Source organism: Triturus cristatus, chromosome 9 (assembly GCF_964204655.1).
Source record: "Triturus cristatus chromosome 9, aTriCri1.1, whole genome shotgun sequence".
Classification (NCBI taxonomy): domain Eukaryota; kingdom Metazoa; phylum Chordata; class Amphibia; order Caudata; family Salamandridae; genus Triturus; species Triturus cristatus.
Genome location: NC_140592.1, coordinates 375,334,447 through 375,358,301, shown reverse-complemented (window position 1 = coordinate 375,358,301; position 23,855 = coordinate 375,334,447). Strand labels below are relative to the sequence as shown.

Here is a 23,855-nt window from a genome sequence, read left to right as displayed (position 1 = left end):
CACAGGAGTATTGTGGCTTGGAATTACCGCCACAATAGGAAATACTTTCAGTATTACTGTTCAGCCGTGAACAAGTCGCGTGTATAAAATTACAGAGGCGACGAAACACGTGTTGGCCCAAGAACATCTTACTGGATTAAATACAAAGAAAAAAAGAAAAGAATTCGACTAAATGGATTAATTTTGTGTTGTAAATAACATGGGAAAATAACCATAATGGTAATGTTACGTGTGCTAGGGTGTCTAATCATTGTATCTTGTTGCTCTTTGCCACAATAACCTGGGGAGGCAGGTGGTTCTCCCTCACCCTATAGCACCGTCTAGAATCAGTAACTCACCTTTTAAATTCCAGTGGAACCACCTTTGGCGCCTATACCCTATTAACTATACCACCTAAATCTTTCCTAAACAATACATTCTGTCATGTCTCGTCCACATGTGCTCGGTTTAAATGGTGTGTGTGTGCCTTATTTTTCTTAGTGTAGAAGATGCTACTGATGGTCTCCCAGTTACAGTCTGTGGCACTTGATTTAGCACTGACGATGGGAGAATTTAGTCTATCTCCTTAAAACTTATTTGTATTAACTGTGGAATGTTGCTTTCTGAGACCATTTTAAATTGCTTGATCTATTTATAACATAAGGAAGCCAGAACAGCATTGCAACTGCAGGGGGAAAAACGATAGGGAGAACTGGCTTTCTCTTTTTGTGATCTATTTTTCTAAATTATAGAGCGATCAGCTGAAGGGAGTCAAGTCAGACAATCTTTTTTTCAGTTTGTAAAAAAAAATGAAAATATACATAGCATAAAAAACCCATTAGGTTGCAATGCATCATAACAATTGGAATTATTACAACAGGTAAAAAAGATAAAATATAATATGTCCTCCGCAGCAAATGTCTTAAATGTAATCAAAAGCCAGATGTCCCACTGCAACAGTTAAAATCATAAAGTGACTTGTGCATAAATGGACAGAGGCAAATGCAACATCTCAACAACTCAATAAATAGATCACCATTAAAACATTACTTCCCTATCATGTTCCTGAGTCTTGCAGAGATAAACTTATGAACCATTGTGCAAAGGTATTCGGTTTGCAGCAGCTGTAAATAGAGCAGAGCTGGTCTGCACCTTCTAATATTCAAATACCTAAGTAATGGAATTAAAAATTGTTTACTTGGTGCAGCATACAACTTATGGAAAAAAAGAAACGTAGCGTGGAATGAGCTGAACAGGAGTCACAAGGACACAGTTAAAGGTCTGAATCACAGTAACCATCACTTGGGTAACAACATTTAAAAAAAGCTATGTTGAGTCTAAACCTAAACAAATACAATCTCTGGTAATGATAAGTTCGAGAATTGAGACAGGGCTCTATACCTGCTGTTTACATTACAGATAATAAGCAGCCACCCTCTTCTTTCCTTTTGAGTTTCTCTTCTCCAGCCCCACATAGTATGCAGCTGGTTGCAGCACACGCAGTACGCCCTCTTAAGAAGGTGGCCCCTTAGTGCCGCATTTGAGCACACTTATCTCGTTCCACTCTTGGGAAACCCCTCGCTGGAGCCCCACTATTCCTGCGCTCTCCCTGCGTCATTTCTGGCGCCTGCGGGGGCTGGGGTCAGGTAGGTATACCTGCCCCACACAGGTGCCAGCCTCTTTATTCCCCCACTGGACACGCTGTCACCCACCCTATCCTGTACCCAGCATGCCAGCAGCGGAGTTTTGCTTCCTGTACTGAGCTTGATAATTTTTTATGTGTGTTGCAGGCGGAGTTACAGGGCGATCGAGAGGCAGTGTGGTACATACAGATACCATCTCAGGAAATACAGCAGAGGTGCTTCATGCCAAACCCCAAGAGTCTTTACAGCAGGACCCTGGGCTGTAAGCAACGGCACCCCGTTAGTCCTTCGGGCGGTTGCAATCCTGAGGATCCGATGGCTTGCCTGGTGATGCTTCTACCCTAAAAAGCCCACCCACTGACCCCGACACCGCCGCCCGCAACCTCAGACAGTGGATCGACGACTGTGCCAACACCCTTGCCCCGCTCAAGAAACCCTCCAACAATCACACCAGCAAGAAAACCAGTTGGTTCACTGAAGACCTCCAGGCCTCCAAGCAAACCTGCCAAAAACTGGAGAAGAACTGGCTCCGTGAACGAACACCGGACTGCTACGCAGCCCACAAGAATGCCACCCGCAGACACCATCACCTCATCAGATCCGCCATAAGGGGCCTCCTTCAAAGACCGCCTAGACAACAACGCGCACAACAGCAAAGAGCTCTTCAACATCGTGAAGGAACTCTCCAACCCCAGCTCTAACACCAACGACATCCCACCTTCGCAAGGCCTGTGCGACTCGCTGGCCACCTTCTTCCACCGCAAAATCGCAGACACCCATGACCGCTTCAACGCCACGACAACCACCGACACCTCCACCCCCACGCCTACCATCTGCACCAACCGCCTGCTCTCCTGGACCAACATCACCGATGACAACACCATCAAGATCATGAACACCATCCACTCCGGATCCCCGTCCGACTCATGCCCACACCACATCTTCAACAAAGCCAGCACAGCCATCGCACCCCATCTCCGGAAAGTCATCAACATCTCCTTCGAGACAGCAACCTTCCCAGAGAGCTGGAAGCACGCCGAGATCAACGCCTTACTCAAGAAACCCAAGACGGACCCCAAGGACCTCAAGAACTTCAGGCCCATATCCCTGCTCCCGTTCCCGGTGAAGGTCATCGAGAAGACCATCAATAAACAAATGACCCGCTACCTCGAGGAGAACAGCATCCTGGACCCTTCCCAGTCCGGATTCCGCAGCAACCACTGCACCGAAACTGCCCTCATCGCCGCCACCGATTACATCAGGACCCTGCTAGACAACGGAGAAACAGCGGCCCTCATCCTTCTGGACCTGTCAGCCGCCTTCGACACGGTCTGCCACCGCACACTACGAACACGCCTCCACGACGCTGGGATCCAAGAGAAGGCCGTGGACTAGATCACCTCCTTCCTCTCCGGCAGAACAGAGAGCGTCTGCCTTCCCCCCCTTCCGCTCCGAAGCCACCGAGATCATCTGCGGCGTACCCCAGGGCTCATCCCTCAGCCCAACGCTGTTCAACATCTACATGGCACCTCTCGCCCACGTCGCCCGACTGCACGACCTCAACATCATCTCCTATGCCGATGACACCCAGCTGATCCTCTCCCTCACCAAGGACCCCCACACCGCCAAAACCAGCCTCCACGAAGGAATGAAGGCCGTCGCCGAATGGATGAGGAACAGCCGACTGAAGCTGAACTCGGGCAAGATGGAGGTCCTCATCCTCGGATCCACCCCCTCGGCCTGGGACGACTCCTGGTGGCCGACCTCACTGGGAATAGCTCCAACAACCACCGACCAAGCACACAACCTAGGGGTCATCCTCGACTCCACCCTCTCCATGACTAAGCAGGTCAACGCCGTCTCTTCCTCCTGCTTCAACACCCTCCGCATGCTCCGCAGGATCTACAAGTGGATCCCCACCGAAACGAGAAGAACGGTCACCCAGGCCCTCGTCAGCAGCAAATTGGACTGCGAGAACGCCCTCTACGCAGGAGCCCCGGACAAACTCCTGAGACGGTTGCAACGCATCCAGAACAACTCTGCACGCCTGATCCTCGACATCCCTCACAGCAGCCACATCACACCCCACCTGAGAGACCTACACTGGCTCCCCATCAACAAGAGGATAACCTTCAAGCTCCTCACCCACGCATACAAGGCACTCCACAACACTGGACCAACATCCGAAGAGCGACTTCCGGCGGGAGATCGTTCTCCCACATCGCCACCAAGACCTGGAATACCCTCCCCACGGTCCTACGGCAGACCCAAGACCTACTGACCTTCAGAAGAGTCCTCAAGACCTGGCTTTTTGAGCAATAGCAGCATTCCCCATCCCCCAGCGCCTGGAGACCCTCACGGGTAAGTAGCGCGCTTTACAAATGATATGATTGATTGAGTCATAATCCTGAGCTGGTGGTCCAGGGTATTTAAGGGAGAAAAACTGCCCAAACTAAATTGTAGCACTGAATGGGTTGGCCCACGGTGCTATTTGGCTCACCAGGCTGGTGGGCAGCTTAGGTTACTAATCGCCGCCTTTGGATCACACATAAGTTAACCCACCACATTGGCATATTTGATTTCGTTTATGAAATAAACCTGCAGCAAACTGTTTTTCCAGCAAACCATATGTTGTCCGATTTATTTAATTTCTTGTATGCTAAGTAGCACTTTACTATTGCGTTGCTGGGGAGGGTTACCGATATCGGCACTAAGGAATTCTGTCTTTAATCGGCTTTTAGAAAAGGCAGTGATGTCCCATGGGCCAAAGAAAGATTATCTTAGCCATTGGATTCTGTGAGCATGGTCAAGCCGTAAACAGTCAGTGATAACCTCCTGATTTAAAAAAGTGTCTTGTTTGGACCAGATAGAGTACCACATCATAATTGGAGCTAATTTAATACGATCCTTCAAATACGGTTAGCCCAACTCCATGTGCCGAAGAAAAGTGGGCATGCTATTGGACAGACAAAGGTCTTCTCAAGAATACATTCTCACTGACCTGTAAGCACAGCGGATTACAAGAATCCCAAACACCAGCACCATATGTCATAACAGAACAACAGCGAGCTTTGTAAATGTTTACCGTAACATCCAATGGTTTAGAACCCAGCTTCCCAGCGAACCTAAAAAGGGCCTCTGGTAGTTTGCTCAAACTGGGATTTCCTAACCTTCATTAAATGCATCGAGGTACCTTTGCAATCAAAGGGTACCCTCAAATATGTGAAGGTTGGAACACTGAGAACTTTATCACCATTGATAAAATGAGGTCTCAGGAAGTGGTGTGTGGCTTGGCTATATTCGTCATGAGTCCCAGATCACTCATTAACCAGACAAATCTATTCAACAGCTTCTGTAGGCCAACACCTGTTCTTGATATTAGAACACAATCATCTGTGAATAGCAATGCAGTGTGTTTCCTGGGACCAACCCTAAGTGTGTCTACCTCCCCAAGAGTTAAAAGGTATCAAGATCATTGATATATAGACAGAAAAGAAAAGGGGCCAGCACACAACCTTGTCTCACGCCTCTCTTCATTTTAATCGAGGTGGTGCATTCACCGTTAGCCCCATACCTTATGCACCCAGTCTCATTTTGGTGCATCTGAGCTAAAAATGTCACTAATGGGGTCTCCACCCCCATTTCCAACATTTTCTCCCAAAGCTTCCCCTGTTCACCTAATCAAATGCTGAGGTAAGATTCATGAATGTTAAGTACAGACAACCCTTCTTCGCCTGCATATATTTAGTGAGGAATAAGTGACGGTCCAAACTGATCAACCGTTCCAAGACCCTTCCCAAACCCATACTGATTGATGGAAAAATTGACCTTCTCGCCCACCTTGGCCTTGAACCGATTGAATAAAATCCTACCCAATACTTTGGCTGTTGAATGAATTAGTGAGATGGGCTGATAACATCGAGGGTCGGCTGTGCCACTCTTCTTATAGATGGGGCAGATGATGGCATTTGACCATGACTTAGACGAGCCCACGGTGCTAGAACTCCTTAACACTTTGACAATCAATAAAAAGATAGATTGGCACCCTGTAAGGGTCTGTGAGCTTATTCATTGCACTCTTTTCTATCGCTGAGCTAACCTCCCCTAAAGTAATGATTGCTAAATCCGAACAATTTTCTAAGGGGTCGATCACTACAATGTCAGAATGTTTATCTGATTCACTACTATTGTCATACATCCTGATAAAAGAGTTCAACCCATTTATGTGATGAGATAATTGCCTCAAGGACTGTGCTGTGTGCATCTCCAAAGAAAGGGGCTATTACCGTTTTCCCAAAAAAGGCAAGAAACGTTCCTTAAGCTAGCCTCATGCACTTGTTCCTGGGCTTCATGCCTTATCGCTGCCTTCCTGTTTGAGATGGCCTGCTTATAATTTTGTATACATCATTTCACCACCTCTTCCTCCCTAGGTACCCCCTTAAGGGCATAAATAAGATGGGCATAAATAAGATCTCTATGTGCCTGCGAGCATACTCCGTCAAACCACTTCTGAGGCTTAGACTCCCTACGTATGTTTACAGATATTAGAAACTCAGTTATGGTATTACAAATTCCAACATGCTCTCAACATTCCTGAGGGACATAACGCTATCTGCTCCCCATTTCTGGCTACAAGTCCAGCTAACAGACGCCCTGAGTCCACTGTTGCCCATTTATGGAGGATACCTTGTTTCGATTGTCTTCTGTTGGTAAAATGGAAGGTATAACCTGTTGCTGCAAGTTACCCAGAGCAAGGAAGAGAGCCAATGGGTTGTGATCACTCAGGTAGTTCCGTAAGATCAAAAAATGAAAGACTTTGTGTCTTTATTTCTCTGAGAGGGCAATAAAATCAATTAGACTGCCTGGCCCTTTACCACTAAAGACAATATGTTTATGGACTGGGGCAGTAATAAAGTCTAACACAAGAAGAAAGGAATACTTGCTCATGATATTATTAAGGATATCACCACACAGATTCTGCTCAAAATTAGAGTAATCTTCAGTGGCACGTCCCAATACACCACAAACAGAGCTTTCGGAAATTAGACCGAGCACACCATTATAATCTCCCCCCAAATACTATAAAATCCCTATTCAGCTCATTCAATACCTTGCTACGGGTCTAGTCAAGGGAAGCTACTATGTCTGTATTGCAAGAGTTAAAATTATTATGATAAAAATGTACAATATTAAGCATTGTCTTAGTCTAATGCAGCAGCAGACAAATGATTTGAAAATTAGGAGAATCAAGATAAGTTTTAAAAATCTTTCTGTTTAATACACTAGAGACCAACATTAAAAGTCCACCTCTGTGGTGTCCCAATCTTAAATAAGTGGCTGATGTAAAAAAAAGAGACAAACCCATCAATATGAACTGTTTCACAAACCCAGGTCTCTTGTAGACATGCAATTTGAACATTCCTAATCAAATCATTGCAATCAGCATTATTCACCTTATTCTAAAGGCCTGCCACATTCCAAAACAACCATTCAAACTTCTGCTTAGGAGCAACAGTCTGTGGAATAACATTTGAAACCATCCAAGTTTGTGTTGCCATGTTTGTGGCAATAGTAATATTTGTATCAGTAGCACCCACCTCAACCGTGAGGGTAACTAGATCTTGAGGACCAGAAGCTAAAGCGGCAGGTGTTTTTCCACCATAAGCCCACATGCTCTTGGGGCCCGAATCCAGGCAAATCTTTCCAGTGGGATATCCACCCACCAAGATCAGTTTTGGGATCCTGGCTCAGGATTGGACTCATCCAGGAGCTATGCCCAACAGCAGCATCAAACCCATAAATCAATGTACCTGCTCAAGATGGAGGGAAACTAGAGGCCTCTCCTGCCTTCTGACCCTTCCTCCCAGATGTTTAGTTTTGTTAAGTCAAAGAGATTGTGGCAAGATTCTGAGGTGGGCGCTGAAGTGACCCACAGGCAGTATATCTGCCGCAAATGAATTTGAAGTGGCCTTTATTACCTTGTCTTCTGCTAAAACTGGTCTTGTATGAGACATCCCTACTCCACAGCTTCTAGGCTGTCTCATAGGGAACGACTCCAGATGGGATAAGGAATGTGTATGAAGTTACACAAGGCAACTAAAAAGGGAGAGAGGAAAAAGCTCTGAAAGAGGCAGTGATTCAACATCTGAAGGTCTATCATACTAGACTGTTGCAAAGAGGGCAGTCATAACATTTGTATGAAGGAAAGGGGGCAGGATGAACCATGGCAATGTTGTTATACTTGGGATTCCGCAGCAACCACTGCACCGAAACAGCCCCACGCTATTCAACATCTATATGGCCCCCCTCGCCGTCATCGTCAGACATCACAGACTCAGCATAGTATCCTACGCCGATGACACCCAGCTCATCCTCTCCCTCACCAAGGACCCAATCACCACCAGACTCAACTTCCAGGAAGCAATGAAAGACGTTGCATCCTGGATGAGTAGAAACTGCCTGAAGCTCAACTCGGAGAAGACAGAAGTCCTCGTACTCGGACCATCCCCCTCGGCATGGGATAACGCCTGGTGACCTACCGCCCTCGGCAGCCCCCCCACACCTACGAACCATGCCCGAAACCTCGGCATCGTACTAGACTCCTCCCTCGTCATGACCCGACAGGTCAACGCCGTCGCCTCCAGCTGCTTCAACACCCTCTGAATCCTCCGAAAGACCTTCAAGTGGATCCCCCACGAATCAAGGAAGGCCGTCACCCATGCGCTCATCACCAGCAGACTGGACTACGGAAACGCCCTCTATGCCGAAATCAACAAGTCTCTGATCTGCAAGCTCCAGACCATACAGAACACCGCAGCCAGACTCATCCTCGACATTCCTTGACACAAACACACCACCCAAAACGTACGGAACCTCCACTGGCTCCCTGTAGAGAAGAGAGTCACTTTCAAGATACTCACCCTCGCCTACAAATGGAGCCACTACACCGGACCCCAATACCTCAACGAGAGAATCTCCCTCCATGTACCCAAGAGAAACCTCCGATCCGCTGACCACGCCGAAAGCCCGAGCTTCTGCAGAGCCAGAACAGGTGGAAGAACCTTCTCCTACATCGCAGCCAAGACCTGGAACGAGCTCCCGCTCAACATCAGATGCGCCCCTTCCCTGAACATCTTCAGGAAGAAGCTCAAGACCTGGCTCTTCGATTGAACTGAGCTGTCTACCCCCACCCCACCACCACCTTGGGGCCCTCACGGGTGAGTAGCGCGCTTACAATTCCCCTGATTAATTGATTGGGTTAGATCTACTGTCTATTGACTTCTAATAGCCTTCATAACTAGCCTTGAAATGTTAGAAGATTACCTCAAGAAGTGCATCCTCTTGTTATTGAGTTGACATTTGGAAAAGGGTGTTCTTACTTCAGACTTGAATCTCTACTCTTTGAACTTGGTCCTAGAATTTGGGGAGCAAATTTCCCAATCCGACCTTCGTTTACAAAGGGGCCTGAGGCTGCAAGAACAGTCCCTTGGTAATGCTGTGAACCAAGCTGCTTTTTTTTGGGACCATGACATTGAAAACAGCTAGATTCTAAAAGAGTACCAACACAGAGGTACCTCTTATGGTGAGTCTACAAACTCCAGTCACTTGGTAAGATGCACAAAAATTGCTTGGTTGTGGGTAATCCTTGTAAAGAAGACTGTAGTCATACGATCAGTCTACTGAAGTACTGTTGACTTGTTCCCTGCTGTGGTGCTTCCTGTCGTCGATGGATACAACTTTTAGGAGCATTTCGTCATTGAGCCACAGTTGAGCCTAGAGATCGCCAACAAAATCCATACCAGTGGAGTGACAAAATAAAATCATTGGGACTCTGGGAACCTCTGTATATATCCTTTAAACTGGAGCTTCCTAAATCTCTACAGCCTGTAAGCATCTCCTCTGAGAACCTCCTTAGCTCGAAGACTGGTAGAGCACTTTTCACAATTTCAGCCTGTAAAGTTGACTCCCTCACTACCCTAGCCAATACACAAGTGCCTCTTCAGCCCTGTAACCAGTTAACTGGTGCTTTCTTCATTTTCGTACAAGCTCGACCTATGTTCACCTCCATAGCCAGGAAGCCTGTCCGCTGTTCACCTCACTCTTTCAGTCCAATTCGCTGCAAGCTAGACACACCCATCTCCTCCAAGCAAGTGTTTTCTTGTTTACTTTAAAGCAACAATCCTATTGAGTCATCTTCATCTCCACGACCATAAATTTGCCATCTCTCTTTCTCGCCAATCGTTGTAGGAAAGGAGCTCTTTTCACTCCATCAATTCTTTGTTGTGTTCTTTATTGCCAGCTGCTACACTGTATTTTTGGCTGCACACATATTCGCTGTTATCTCTGACCACCACAATGATTTTCAGACATCTCATCCATCCTATAATTGCCTTCTGGAACACTTCAAGTACAACTGTCTTATATTCCCTAATGTTGCTACAGGAGAACATTGGAGCGCCTGTGTGAGGGCAGGTGACTGTTCCAGTGTACAAGGGTCATTGTTTGACTGAGAACGTGGAATGTCTACTGGTTGTGGTTTCCATCACCTTGCAGGCTTATGTTTCCTTTACTAATGCTTTCACACCATGTAAGTCTGAACTAGTCCACTGTACCTCTCCTATGCTGAGGACCTACCATTTGTTATTGCCACTGCTACATGGAACACAAGAGGGTGCTTTGCCACGTACAGCTGTCTTCTATGAAACAGGTGGCCTGCAACAATAGGGAGACAAGTTAATAATTCTGAAGCTCAAGCAGTAGCTCCCTCTTCCACCTGCCAAGGTTTGGAGAAAGCATGTCTTGCACGCTTTTGTAGTGTTTGAGTTGTTTTAACCCACTTTGCCTACCCACGGACAAGCGGATGTGCGCTTGCTTTTTCGTCCAGTGGATTCGATAGTGCAATCTGCACTGATGTGACTTGTTTGGTACCCTTGATTGTGACCTACGTACCACCCATATACATTACTTCTGAATGTACCCTTTTTAATACCTCTTGTTTGGTGTAGTTTGACCTGCTCTTGCACTTTTTGTGCCTGGATAGCTCGGTGTCCTCTCCATATCCAAATGTATTCTGCAGCGTCTCTTGCAGTGTAACACCCCCTTACTCGTTTTGGTTACTGTATCGAATATTGTGGACTTGCTCTTACATGTCTTGTGCAGCGTGACATGGTCTTACACGTCCCATGCAGGATTAGAATGATTGTGCTCTTAGAAATACTCTGCCATTCGTTGTGAACGAGTGTCCCACCCACTGCCTTTTGCTCTTTCACATGCACAGACCTTTCTCAAACCTTTTCCTTGTAGACGGTCTCTTTTTCCTGTGTGCACGTCTTTTTTTGATCCTTTTACTTAAGCTGTTCTCTATCATGCTTTCACACTTTCATTTGTAGACAGAGCTGCTCTGTATTCGGGAAAGGGTCTACATTTCCTTCCTACCAGTGGCCATCTGCTGTTCTTGTAGATAGAGTATCTCTCTAGTGTGTGTACAGAGGAGGCTACTCTCCTGGCTGCCCAGGACTGCTCCCTGTTGTGTACATAGTTGGGGTTTCTCTCCAGTCCTTGCGCAAAGTGTTGCTCTTTCCTGTGTACACAATGTCCATTCTCCTGTCCTCCCAAACCAATCTGTTTCCAATTACATGCACAGAGGTGTCTCATATCTTTATGAAACATGGCGGCTCCATATTTTGGAAACCAGTGCCTCATTTTCTGATTTGTCTGCCCCATTCTGGGGACCAGTATTAGCTGGTAGAATACCTGCATGGTGAACCAACACAAACACCCTTCTAACTATGGAACATATGTGTATTATAACAAGCTAGCCATTCTTTGTTCCATGCAAATCCATATTAGTCACAGAAAACTGTGTAATAAAATCCTGTTTTCTTTCAAACCCAGTGCAGTTTGGGCATTTTTTTTTTTATAAATGACCCTTTAGATTTTTAATTTTAATATTCAAAGATTTGCAATAAATCAACCAGAGTCTAATCTGACAAGTGGTATTAACTTTTTACTCTGACATAGAGCTGTTAAAAAATAACTTATTTTTGGCTTTTTATGTGAATGTTAATCTAGCCGAGACCATCCTACAGGGTTCAAGTCGGTTTTCCTAAATCTTTTTTGTAAGTAGTTATCCCCAAAATATCAATAAACGTACAAGTTAGTTTTCATTTGTTGGCAATGGAGAGTATCTGCATAAATCACACACTCTGCGACATTTTCCATGCTTCCATAAACTGTGGGGCCCTCTTTTTAGTGGAAGCAAAAACTTCTTAATGGTAAAACCACTTTGATGAGAGTGTTCGAAGTAGGGCTTTTTTTTTACTTTCTTGTGAGTCACATGGATAGGTCTGCAACACTAGCAACAAGGGAAAGGCTACCTCAGTGCTCCTCGTCGGAGTGGTCCCTAATGGCTCTGTTTTCTCATTTCCTGGCTTGTGAGGCTAATAGCGGAGTGTGTGACTGGTTTCAGAGTGACCAACGATGCCAGAGAAGACGAGATGGAGGAGAACCTGAATCAAGTGGGAAGCATCCTCGGCAACCTCAAGAACATGGCCCTGGATGTAGGCAATGAGATCGATATCCAGAACAAGCAGATGGACAAGATCATGGAGAAGGTGAGTGAAGTGATAAAAATGTCATATGTCTAATGTCAATTTAGTAGCATGTGCTGAAGGGAGTTTTGCAGTGGTGTGATGAAATAAACAGTCACTAAAGTGCTTTATTGATAGTAAAGTAAGATACTCACATCAAGCTACTCTTCAATTCAGCTTCACAGTCCAGCTGCCTCAACAGGAGTCCCCTCGATGTAGATGTCATAGTAAACCCCCAAATCAATTAGTAAGACAGCTGCTTGCATACAAGAAGTACACAATAAAACATACCCTTTCCACTGTTAGAGAAGAAAATCCTAGTAATTGATCAAAACAACAACCCCATCACGCTTCAGACCTATGCTCTGTATGTTGTATTAAACCAGATCCAGTTTTTCTTCCTCCCTGGTTTATTAACCTTCCACTGTTTCAATGAAATTTATTATGCAGTTTGAAATAATTCTTGTGTATGACTCTTGCAGGTAGGGCCATTGATTTTAACTTCTACACCCAGTTGGGATTTCACACTCTCAGCATCTCTTCAGTGAAAAAACACCTTCTTTACTCCCATGCCCTAGCTTCAGCACTCTCTGTACCTCTGCTGCTTATGTTGCACTTGTTTATGCAATTCACCCATATCTATTGATATTTCCTTATTTTTACCCATCCAAGCAGGGTCTCTATTGGTTCTGGGTTTCATTTCCCTCTTCAGTACAAAGGGAGGAGGTTATCCACTGATAGAACTGGTCTGCAAACAAACTTTCACTTCAGTGACTGCCTTTCACACTAACCCACTAGCAGTGGCTACCCTTAAACTGTCTCTGGTCATTCCGTTAATCTTTTCATTTGGTCTAATTACCCTTGTGTTGTGCAAAGTGGTACACCTGTCCTTCAAATACTCCATCTTGTCTGTCAAACACATCTTCCCCCTTTGACTATTACAGTTTGACTGGGACACTTTGTGTGTAAATATCATATCCAATCGTCTGTGATCGTTCTTATGGTTACATGCCCTACAAGCTTAGCCTCTGCTCAACTTCCTGTTAATGAAATGAAATTAAATCAGTGGATACTATTAAATAACAACTTCTTGAAGCCTTAATACACCAGGCTACCTTGCTCTGTGGTGTGCCACGAAACCTTCAGTATGTAGGCCTGGATGCATCATCTTATCACTTCATCTACACCACATGATACACTCCCCTTAACTCTCTTTTGTTATCTGGATCCGTTTTGGCCATCACCCATTTCTTTGTAATGATCTGACCAAGGTATTCCTAATAGGCTAAGTCAATTATACCTGCTCTAAACAAAATGTAGTTACTACCAGCTTTTCACCACACATCAACCCAAAAGCCCCCAAACACATTTTTTTCTGATCAACTATTAATGTGTTCTGCGCCCACAAGTGGCCAGTCTTTCACTAAATATCCCTTAGCTGCTCATCGTCTTCCACTTCTTGTTGGCGTTGGAAGTATCGCTCTCTGCGTACACTCATGCTACCCATTTCTTATTGTCACCATAATCTGCTTTCATACATAATCGCTGGTTGTATGTCACAATATCAAGTGGCAAAATATTGGCGTGCAACAACATTGAGTGTGTAATATCGACTATCTCTGTATCATCAATACATATATAGTCATGTTACATAAACATGGAATTAAGAATAGTGAATCTACAGTTAACCATATATAATTACCTTCAGTATATAGTGTTAACACAATAGCACAGGTGCACCACATAACAAATTAGACAAAGAATTGTATAGAATCCATGTCCACAAAATATTCTTCCAAGTTTCTTCCTTTATTTTCAATGAAGTCTTTAAAACATAATCAGGGTGATTGAGACACAGCCGACGCGGTTCGTCCTTATCAGAAGGACTTCTTCAGGGCAAACAGGTCTTTAATATTATTTCTATTTTGAAAATAAGCCACCTGGTAAGTCGGGTATAGAATATAGAGATGCTTCCGTCCTCCAATATATTATGTATTAAAATTATTATTATGACTGGCACCTTAATCTAACACGATAAGACAAGTGGGTATATGATGACTCCCAGTCTAGTTAATCCTTGGTCCCAGGTCAGGGAAATGGAAGATATGCAAAAATAATTGCACAATTACAGTAGCCGGCCAGAATTAGTTGGAGCAGTCCTCACCAATTGGAGACCTTCGGTCATTTCCCTGACCTGAGACCAAGGCTTAACTAGACTGGGAGTCATCATATACCCTCTCGTCTTGTCGTTTTAGATTAAGGTGCCAGTCATAATAATAATTTTAATACATAATATATTGGAGGACGGAAGCATCTCTGTATTCTATACCCGACTTACCAGGTGGCTTATTTTCTAAATAGAAATAATATTAAAGACCTGTTTGCCCTGAAGAAATCGTTCTAATAAGGACGAAACGCGTCGGCTGTGTCTCAATCTCCCTGATTATGTTTTAAAGACTTCATTGAAATTAAAGGAAGAAACATGGAAGAATATTTTGTGGACATGGATTCTATACAATTCTTTGTCTAATTTGTTATGTGGTGCACCTGTGCTATTGTGTTAAAATTGTTAAATTCCTGTATGGGAATTACACTGTGACAGTGGGTGTTTGTCAGTGTGCACACACACTTCTGGGTAGTTTCAGATTACATATACATACATTAGGGATAGCGGGTTAGGTGATGAGGCCTATGGGGCTCCACTGTTCAGCCTCTTTCTTTTTCATTATATAGTGGTAGTCGATATCCTGTTAAAACATTCTCATTACCTGGTACCACCTCCTGTGATATACAGTTAGCAAAACAATTATTGTTCCCCGTAGTGTACTCTACAGCAGAGTTATTGTTCTGCTGATTTTCTAACCCACTGACCTTTGATTGGCCTAGCTAGGTCTGAAAAACAAAAACTAATATCACAACCTTGCCCTATCTGTTGGGATTTGTTTTTTTTATCTTAAACAGAAGGGGCTTAGGCCACCAATTCAGTGATTTATCTATACCAAAACTACCTCGTTGATTGTAATAAAAAAAAAGAAAAAGAAAATAGGACCCAAACCCTTTGCTCACAATAAGTGGCATGCTTCTTTCTAAGAGTTTGCTCCTAATCACCATCAAAATGTGCAAAATAGGCTCTCCACAAGCTCTTTTTGTGTATTTTAGCTTGTTGAAGATAATTTGATTGGTGGGTTGTTTCCTTTGCAAGGTAAATGATATTCTGCACTCCATATAAAGTAATGCTCAATAAGGCTTAGGTTTCATTTCTCACTCAAAAGAATGATTTTTCCTTGGATTGTATAACATCCTCCATTTTAGTCTGATCAAGATATATAAAGCTCCAATAATATGTCCAGAAACACACACACAAGACCCAGAGCCATCAAGCAAGCTGCAGCTGATAATGATTTTTTATTGTGAAGTGATCATGTATCAGTTCTTTTTTGTTGTTGTTTAAATTAGTTTATTGGGTTTTAGCATTCCACATAACAAATTAACATAGTACATGTATAGTATATCACCATGTGTACCCACCAAACGAAAGGTAGCGACAGATATTTGAATTTACAAAAGCTTTTCGTACAATGCCTAATTAACATTTCTCAATGGTACATTCTGGGTGCTACCTTCTTGGTAGGTCTGATTACTTTAACACATGTACAAGAGCATGGTTGACTTAAGTTTCCCGTGGTCATGGAGGTATGTCTATCCCCAAATGAGCGTATGGGTGCTATGTAGTGTAATATGTGGTGAATGCGTTCCCTTTTAACGATCACCGGCTTTGGAACTGCCAATGGAGAGCAATAACTGCAAACTGGGGGTGAACTGTGGAAGTTATTAGGGGATGGCGGGAATGCGTATCGCTGAGATCTACTGTGCGGTTGGTCATAGCGTGACTTCACAATATGATTGCATGTATGTGGAGGGGGCCACTTTGGGCAGTCCCGGCTTGGTGTATGGGGTTAACTGGCATGATCCTCACGGGGCATCCGCTCTAGACACATGGGTCTAGCATCATGTATCAGTTCATAATGTAAACATTTCTGAATTTAAAAAATGGCTAAAAAGAAAGCTAAGCATTTTTTAATGTGCCCATGATGTTGAGTTTAGGAACAGTAGTATTCGTACGACTCCGAAATATGGCGTTACCCTTAATATCCTGGTATTCAGAGGGCGTTTTGGAAATTGTGTTCTTTCTTGTACACTGACTTACATTTGGAAACCAAAAATGGAGAGAAATGCAATAAATAATAACAAATGTTTTACCCTGTGCTTAATTTATATTAAAAAGAAAAAATAGTGCTAGGGCTCTTGTCAGGAAGCCTCTATATCTTACACCATGCATTGCCCCTGCCATGGTGCCAATGATGGTAAGAGCACAACTACTAACCATCACACTCCTACAAGTGTGACAATTCAGATTTTCATGCCCCCAAAGCTGTAAGAATGGCTTGGCCGGTAGGTAATAGTAATTTTTTATGTATATTGAATTAATAATTAACTGTTGTTGTGGTAATCTCTAAATTAGCCAGACAGCGCCACCTTGTGGCAGACAGTCTCAGGTGCCGATGTTGGCAATTTAGTGCCTGTGCACCACAAACCACTGCCACAAATTAAGAACTGGTTTTTAGGTCGAGCCTAGCGCTACACGCATGCGCTGCTCTAGAAGAGGGCCTCTTGGAATCACTCAAGACTTTTAGCAAGCTCTTGCGTGTTGTTGGCACATTTTATTGGCCTTTGTGTGTGGCTTTCGAAAATGAAAGCACGCAATTGGCCAAAGGCGGGTGCATGTCCCACCTTTAAAAAAAATGTTTACTACCACGGCCTTCACCTTGCGGAAGCGAGCAGTGACGCACAGGGTGCCATCTGTCGTGTGTCATATTAGAAAGGTTGCTTTCAGTTTCGTGGCCGCGCTTCTTAAAGCTGGAAAACACCTCCCTGCCTCCTCCTCCAATACCCATTCCTTCCCTTCTCTGGCTCCTTCTACCCTCCTCCTTTTTTGCTTCAGGACCTTACAGGAGCCTTTTTCCAGGAGCCCGCTGAGACGGGAGGAGACGCATAACTTAGACCTCTCCTGCTGGCCAATGAGCGAAGTCATCTTTGTTGCTCTTCAGCACACCAGCTTTATTTTTGGGTGCAGGAGCAAGATTTGTGCTTTAGAGTAACTTCTTTTGTCTGCAGTCAGGAGGTTTTGTGAGCTGAGCTCCAGCCTTTCTAAAGGTTGAGGAATCTTGGTTCCCCTGGGAACCAGGACCTCGCTTGGTAATCCTGAGAACGGCTGACCTGCCCATATAAAAGTGCAGTTTTAGATTTTTATTTTGTAGCTGTGAACAAGGCCAGTTTCCTAAAGTTCCAGGCAGCGTTTCCTGCTTTCGAATATTATACAGCGCTTTAAAGCCTTCAGTTCCTTGGTTCATTTTTTTTATTTATGTCCGTAACCAAAGCCATGCCGTGCTCTGGGGCATACTTACTTGTTGGAGTTTCAAGAAGCTGTGTGCAACATAAACCTCTCTATATGTGTTGTATAGATGTAATGCCCCTAGGTGCTAACCAGTTTCAAATGTGGGTTAATAAAGCAATTCAGACGCGTTTAACCGGGGTAAAAGAACTCATACATGGCTGTTTGCAGAACTCGATAAAGGCATTGTAATTTATAATGCCAATAGGTCAAAATCTCTTTTTATTTTCTAGTAGTGCTTAATTTGAGCTGGTGTTTTCCTGCACTCCCCATCGCATTTAATTGTTAACACCGGCGTTTACAGTGCAAACTGGAAGGTTTTGGAGTGCTTTTTGTAAGCACCATTTAGAGATCTATTAAAACGCATTATAACACACACAAGTGAAACTCATTTCTGATATACTTTTTATGTATAAATTGCGATGTTGTTATTGTGCACAATATTTGCCATGCTCTTTGTCTTTTATAACACTCACAAATAATGTCTTTTGTAACTTGCACAAGTAAAACGGTGTTTAATATGCTGCTTTGTTTTTGTAACCGCAAGTGCTTTTTTTGAGCCGGTGGTTTCTAGGACTCACCACAGCATTTAAATAACAACACTGGCACTTATACAGCAAACTGGACCTACAAACATTTGAATTATTTTTATGAGCGTAACTTAAGGGCATATTAATTTCTGGTACAAAAGTAGGGACTAAGTGATTTGCCCAGGATCGCAGGATGTCGGGCCAATGCCAAAAATCATACTTTGTTCCCCAGCTCTGAAATCGGCACCTTTCACTGCTACGTTATAGCTTTTCACTAATGGCATTTGCCTCTCCAATGCTTGTGTGGTTGCATCTATCACTGTAAGCGGCTGCAGGTGGCTGTGTTTCCAAATGTGTGCATGTCTGACTGTGCATGCATGTTTCTATGTTTCTGTGCTTGCACGTTTGTGTGTGTCTATCTGTGCATCTATGTTTATATTTAAGAGGTTTTTTTAAATGCACACAAAAGACCCAGGGGGTGAGTGAAAGTGCTTTACTAAAAACAATATCTTCGACAATAACTACTGCCTGGGAAAAGATTGGCATCATTAGCACTTAAAAGGGGCCATCCAGGGAAGGGAAAACCAGTTATCTTTACCTAGTACTGGCACTGCATATCCAGCAATCGCCAACAATGTTTGATTATGTCTGCCAAGGGTCTGAGACCTTTTGTGACATCATTCACAGAATGGCCATATAAGGCAACAAAAATGATTATTACTTTATTATACCTTCTCAACATGCTGCACAGCAGGTACAATGCTCTACAACATAGCCTAAACACATTAGCAAAGCTAATAAGTCTGGCAAAACACTTATAAGGTCCCAAAGACGAGACCTATTGGCTATGCCAATGCTTGTACTATTCTGTATTCCCATATGTCTCTAGATACAAATTGTAGCTCACTTCTGTGGATAGGCCTATCACCCTTGATAGGAATCGGTCAAAACCTGGACCATTGACTGGAAGTGCCTGAGATTTTTGTCGAATAAAATAGCAAAATAATGTTTTAACCCAAACGTCGACCTACACAGGGCATTCTGAGAAATGAAACGTGATGAAATCCACTCAAGCCACATCACTCTGGATTCCCCTGAGGCTGTAGGTTTCAGAAAAGCCCAGAGTTTTTAGTGTTCCTAGGTTCCAGCTGATCCTGGGCCCACATTTGGGGCCATCTCCCATGGAAATAGAAAGGAAAATGGATGTTATAGGCATATTTTTGATGACTGCAGGGCATTCTGAGTAAGAAAACATACTTCTGAATTACCCTGGTTCTCTAGGTTTCAAAGATTCCCAGGGATAATAGGGTTTCCTAGGTGTTGACTGGCCCACAGCCCAAGTACTGCAGCCGTTCCCCATGGTAAGTAAGAGGAAATTAGGATTTCTTTTGGCGTAGTTCTGACCTAGGGGCAGGCAGAGAAGGTGTAAACATCCTAATCTGCTCCCACCTGGGAGAGAAATACTTTCTGACGCCTGATGAAAAAATGGTCCAGCATCAATTCTCACTGCTTTCAACTCTTTTTCCCAAGGTAGTTCCCCCATCAAGGAAAAAAGTGAAAAACAGAATGGGCACTGGGTTTGCTCTTCCTAGCACTGGTTTGCTGCCCCAATAGCCCTGTCACTAGACAGTGTTTTTCCCCCTAGGGAGAAGATTGGAGGATTCACCTCTTATGTTTCTGAACCAAGGTGCAGAAATCCCACTAGACACCAGAGATTGGTGTCCAAAATAGGTGTTGGATGTGGCCCATCATGGCATCAGGTCCTATCTCTGGGTGCCTGATAGTCTTTCAATGACCGTCACAATGCAGGGAATTGGCTGGCAACTCTGGACCACCAGGATGCCTACTTTCATCTTTCCAGTCCTCCCAACCCCGTTGCGTTACCATAAGGTCCCAACCATGTCTGATCACTTTGCTGCTGTTGACCGACGTCCATACCACATATCGTCATGAAAGTGCGGGAGTTGATTTGATTGGTTGGATATGTGGTTTGCACAGGATACCCCAGAGAAGGGGTATCCTGGAGCTATCTTAAGAAGTTTAGAAGAGGGCAAAAACTTTGATTAAAATATCAATAAAAAAGTATATTTTAAGAAATCTTCTTAAGCATAGAAGAACTGGTGTACTTTGTCAGTAATGACTGAAAATTTGCATCCACTTGAATGCACCTTGGAAAAGTCTGGTATGATCACCAAATTAGCTGAGTGAGAACAAAGAATTCTAGTGAGGATGTAAAGTCTATGTTTTTCTCACTTGTGGGATGAAGTGCAGTAAATTTCTTTATGACAAAGGCGCAGAGCTTTAAATAGGCATATTTTCCTTATTTGTAGCCAATGCAGAGATAACATGAATCAAATATGTGTCAATGCAACCCCACTTGAGCTGAAACTCAGAGCAACCCTGCTGAGTTGGAGAGGTGGCACAGTCTGTTATTGTGGAGTTCGCCTCTACCACTCTTAGCCAATTAAAACGTAGGTAATGTGAGGAGGGACTTTTCTTCCCTAAAATCTCGAATGCAGTTCTGAAAAAAATTGCTCTTTGCTACAACCAGGAAAATAGCCCTATCCAAAATGAAATCTTACCTAGACTGCTTCACTATTTTGAAATGTTCCCATTATTCCAAAATCCCATGGATCCTATTCAGCCACTGACTTGACGAGCTGGCAGGAACAATCCTCGACCACAGTCTGCGACCTCTTTGCGGATGGACACTTCCTCACCTTCGACCAACAGGTCTCGGGCCATGCTATTCCATGGGGCCAGTTTCTCACCTACAGACAGCTGCATAACACATACCACATCCTCTGGTCCACACATGATGAAGAGCCCCAAACACACTCCATTATACAGACTTTGCTAAACATGGGGGCAAGGTTTCACCTGACAACTTGGATATTTAAGGCAATACGGGAACACACTGGGTTCCTGCTGGCCACTTTGTGGGGTAAATGGGAGGACGATATAGGACGGGTGCTACACAACACTGAGTGAGACCAAGCGTTGGAATTTCCCCAACTAGTGTCTAGAAATGCCTGGTTTAAAAACATACAATTCTCCAATATACATCGGGCCTACCTGATGCCAAAGCAGCTCAATCGTTACTGCCAAAGCAGCTCAATCGTTACTTTCCTAATGCACACCTTAGCTGCCCCTAACGCCATTCGGCTTCTGCTGATTTGCAGCATATGTTGTGGTCCTGCCTAGCTCTAGGCTGTTATTGGCTCTCGCTCCATAGCGTACTACCTGAGGTCACTGAACTTACCAGCATTAACGTGTGGGAGGCCTGCACCTTTGGCATCTTCAAGCATAGTAAGCGTCATAGAGTGAGAACACGCTTTGCCGGTGTGGCCTTCTTGCTTGCTAAAAGAGTCCTTACCTTACAGTGGAGAGCAAAACAGACTCAGTCGGCGGCATCATGGCATGGAGTGGTGCGAAAATGGGGGAAGGCCGAGGGAGAGGCCCTGCTCTATGAGAAAGTCCGGCACATTCGTAAGCAGACAATTTCTATGGTCTGGGATACTCTTATCGACCAATTGCAGCAACTCACCCAAAATGATGATTTGCCTCTGTGGACCCAACATAAATGGCAACACAACGCACACTCTTATCTATCATTGTTCCCATCCCGCCCAAGGAAGGTCAGGTCAAGGCACCACTGATTACCCTCCTGATATATAATCGCTCATTATTCTACCACAGAGTTGCAGACTGCCAGCCCAACCCTCAACCCCACATGCAACGCCAATCACACCACAGTTGGAACTTCACTCTGCTCTTACTACACTGTCCTTTACAAAGAAGGCCCTACCTTTCACTGAGTTTGAGTCACAACTTCCCTTCCCCAGTTCAGGGGGTACCATCCCAGTTAGCAGGTGCAGATATACCAACACATAGTTGCTTAGCATACCAACAGTTACCGCTCAATACAGAGATGTTCCAGTTGATGTCTCACTTAAGTGACAGACTTACACATATTCTACTGATTAGTAATCATTCAAATGTTATTATGCACTGTTTCAGAATAATACAAGCGACATGTGATGTTGTATTTATTTGTGCATGAAACCCCAATAAAAATAGTTTAAGAAAAAAAAATCTGATATGGAACGAACAGGAGAAAGTTAAATGCACAATGTGGTGTGGGGCTGTCCGGGATATAGTTTTGTAGCTAAAAGTGTAAATGTCACAGGTGAACAGAAGCACTCTGGAGAGTATGGCGTCTATATTCTAGCAGTTCTTAGTGTACGTTCGTAACCATCAGAAGGACAAGACGGTCATTTTGAAGTGGTGTGTGTTGGAATTTAATGTATAAGTAAAAATGACATGTGCAACAAGCATCGCAGCTCTATGGTTCATATACAAAAACTCTATTTTATCTTCATAGACCTTTTAACGTTTCAAGCCTGATTAAGTCTGATCTCAGGGTAAAAGAAAGCTCTCTATCCTTCAAGAATTATAACTTCATCACTGAAAGAAGTGTTTGATGTACTGATACCTGATTAACCAACCCCAGTAATCAGATTGACTCTCAATTCTTGATAGACATCATAAGTTAACCTTAAATTTAGAGCAATATAGGAATTCAGACAATATTTCAGACAAATATTTGTCCTGTAGAATGCTGTTGGAACGGAATTAGACAAATATCAAAGAGAAAATCTGGCGGCCATTATAGAGACTTATAGACAATCAGTCAGTCTTATAGACACTCAATCAATGGTATTTCTGTGTGAGGAGGGGTCAGTCACACAGAAAGTAAAACGTAATCTGTTTGGTCCCCCCATTATGGTGTTCGGTGATCCGTCCATCTTCTTGTGCTTGCCTCATACACATTGATGTTACTCATTTCTTTTATTGTAAGGTCATTGCAGCTTAGTCTATAGATTCCAATTTCCAAAATGGTCAATAATACAGTAGAGCAGCATCAATCTCAGAAGGTTTGTATTGAAAGCATTCTTAATGTGGTATTGACAAATCATTAGTGTACCCTATAATTTACATCATTGATTTAAAGTGAGATCATGTATGCATCAGTGCTACATTGAAGAATAGGAATGGATTTAAACCTTTTTGACAATTCATATTGCCCTCTCATGTCATGAATGCGGTCATTAATTGTAATTCTATACTCTGCTTATTCATAGGTAGTGTCTATGTATATAAGTAAAAGGATTTTATGAGGAATCATTCACATGTATTTCACAAAATGAACAGAGGTGGATCCCTTACTTAAAAGGGAGTTACTAAAGCTCTTTAGGTTAAGAGACATAATAGACCATTCTATAGACGGATGCAAGAGGGGCTGGATGGGTTGCACCACACCCTATGATGATCTGCAAAGACTGTGTGTGTATTCCTGTACTAAGCAACCGTAAATTATACCCGCTGATCGGCTTTAGGCAGGAATGAGAAATTACTGTGGCGACATTACCTGTATACCCCGGCTCGTTGTTTGAGTTATACGGATAGGAGGTATTGTGGTAGACGGCCTTGGCTGTCCTGAAGAGACCCACAAAAAATACTGGGTGGTTTGAAACGTCGACCCCAATAAAGGGAATATCTTCAAGATATTTCTTTCTCAACCCAATGATATAAGATTATATTGGACTGTGTGATATTAAATTGTGGAACATCCATTCAATGTGTTCATTGTGTGTGTGTG

General features: G+C 43.6%; 1 protein-coding gene across 4 annotated transcripts in view; it reads left to right on the top strand.

Moving 5' to 3' along the window:
- The window catches only part of LOC146797981 (synaptosomal-associated protein 25-like), a 396,023-nt gene that overhangs the window by 339,037 nt on the left and 33,131 nt on the right, over positions 1–23,855 (top strand). For all 4 annotated transcript variants that reach the window (XM_085625207.1, XM_085625206.1, XM_085625209.1 and 1 more), the window contains one exon: positions 12,091–12,235. In XM_085625207.1, coding sequence (XP_085481333.1) covers positions 12,091–12,235 — 145 coding nt within the window. The remainder of the gene's footprint in view (positions 1–12,090; positions 12,236–23,855) is intronic.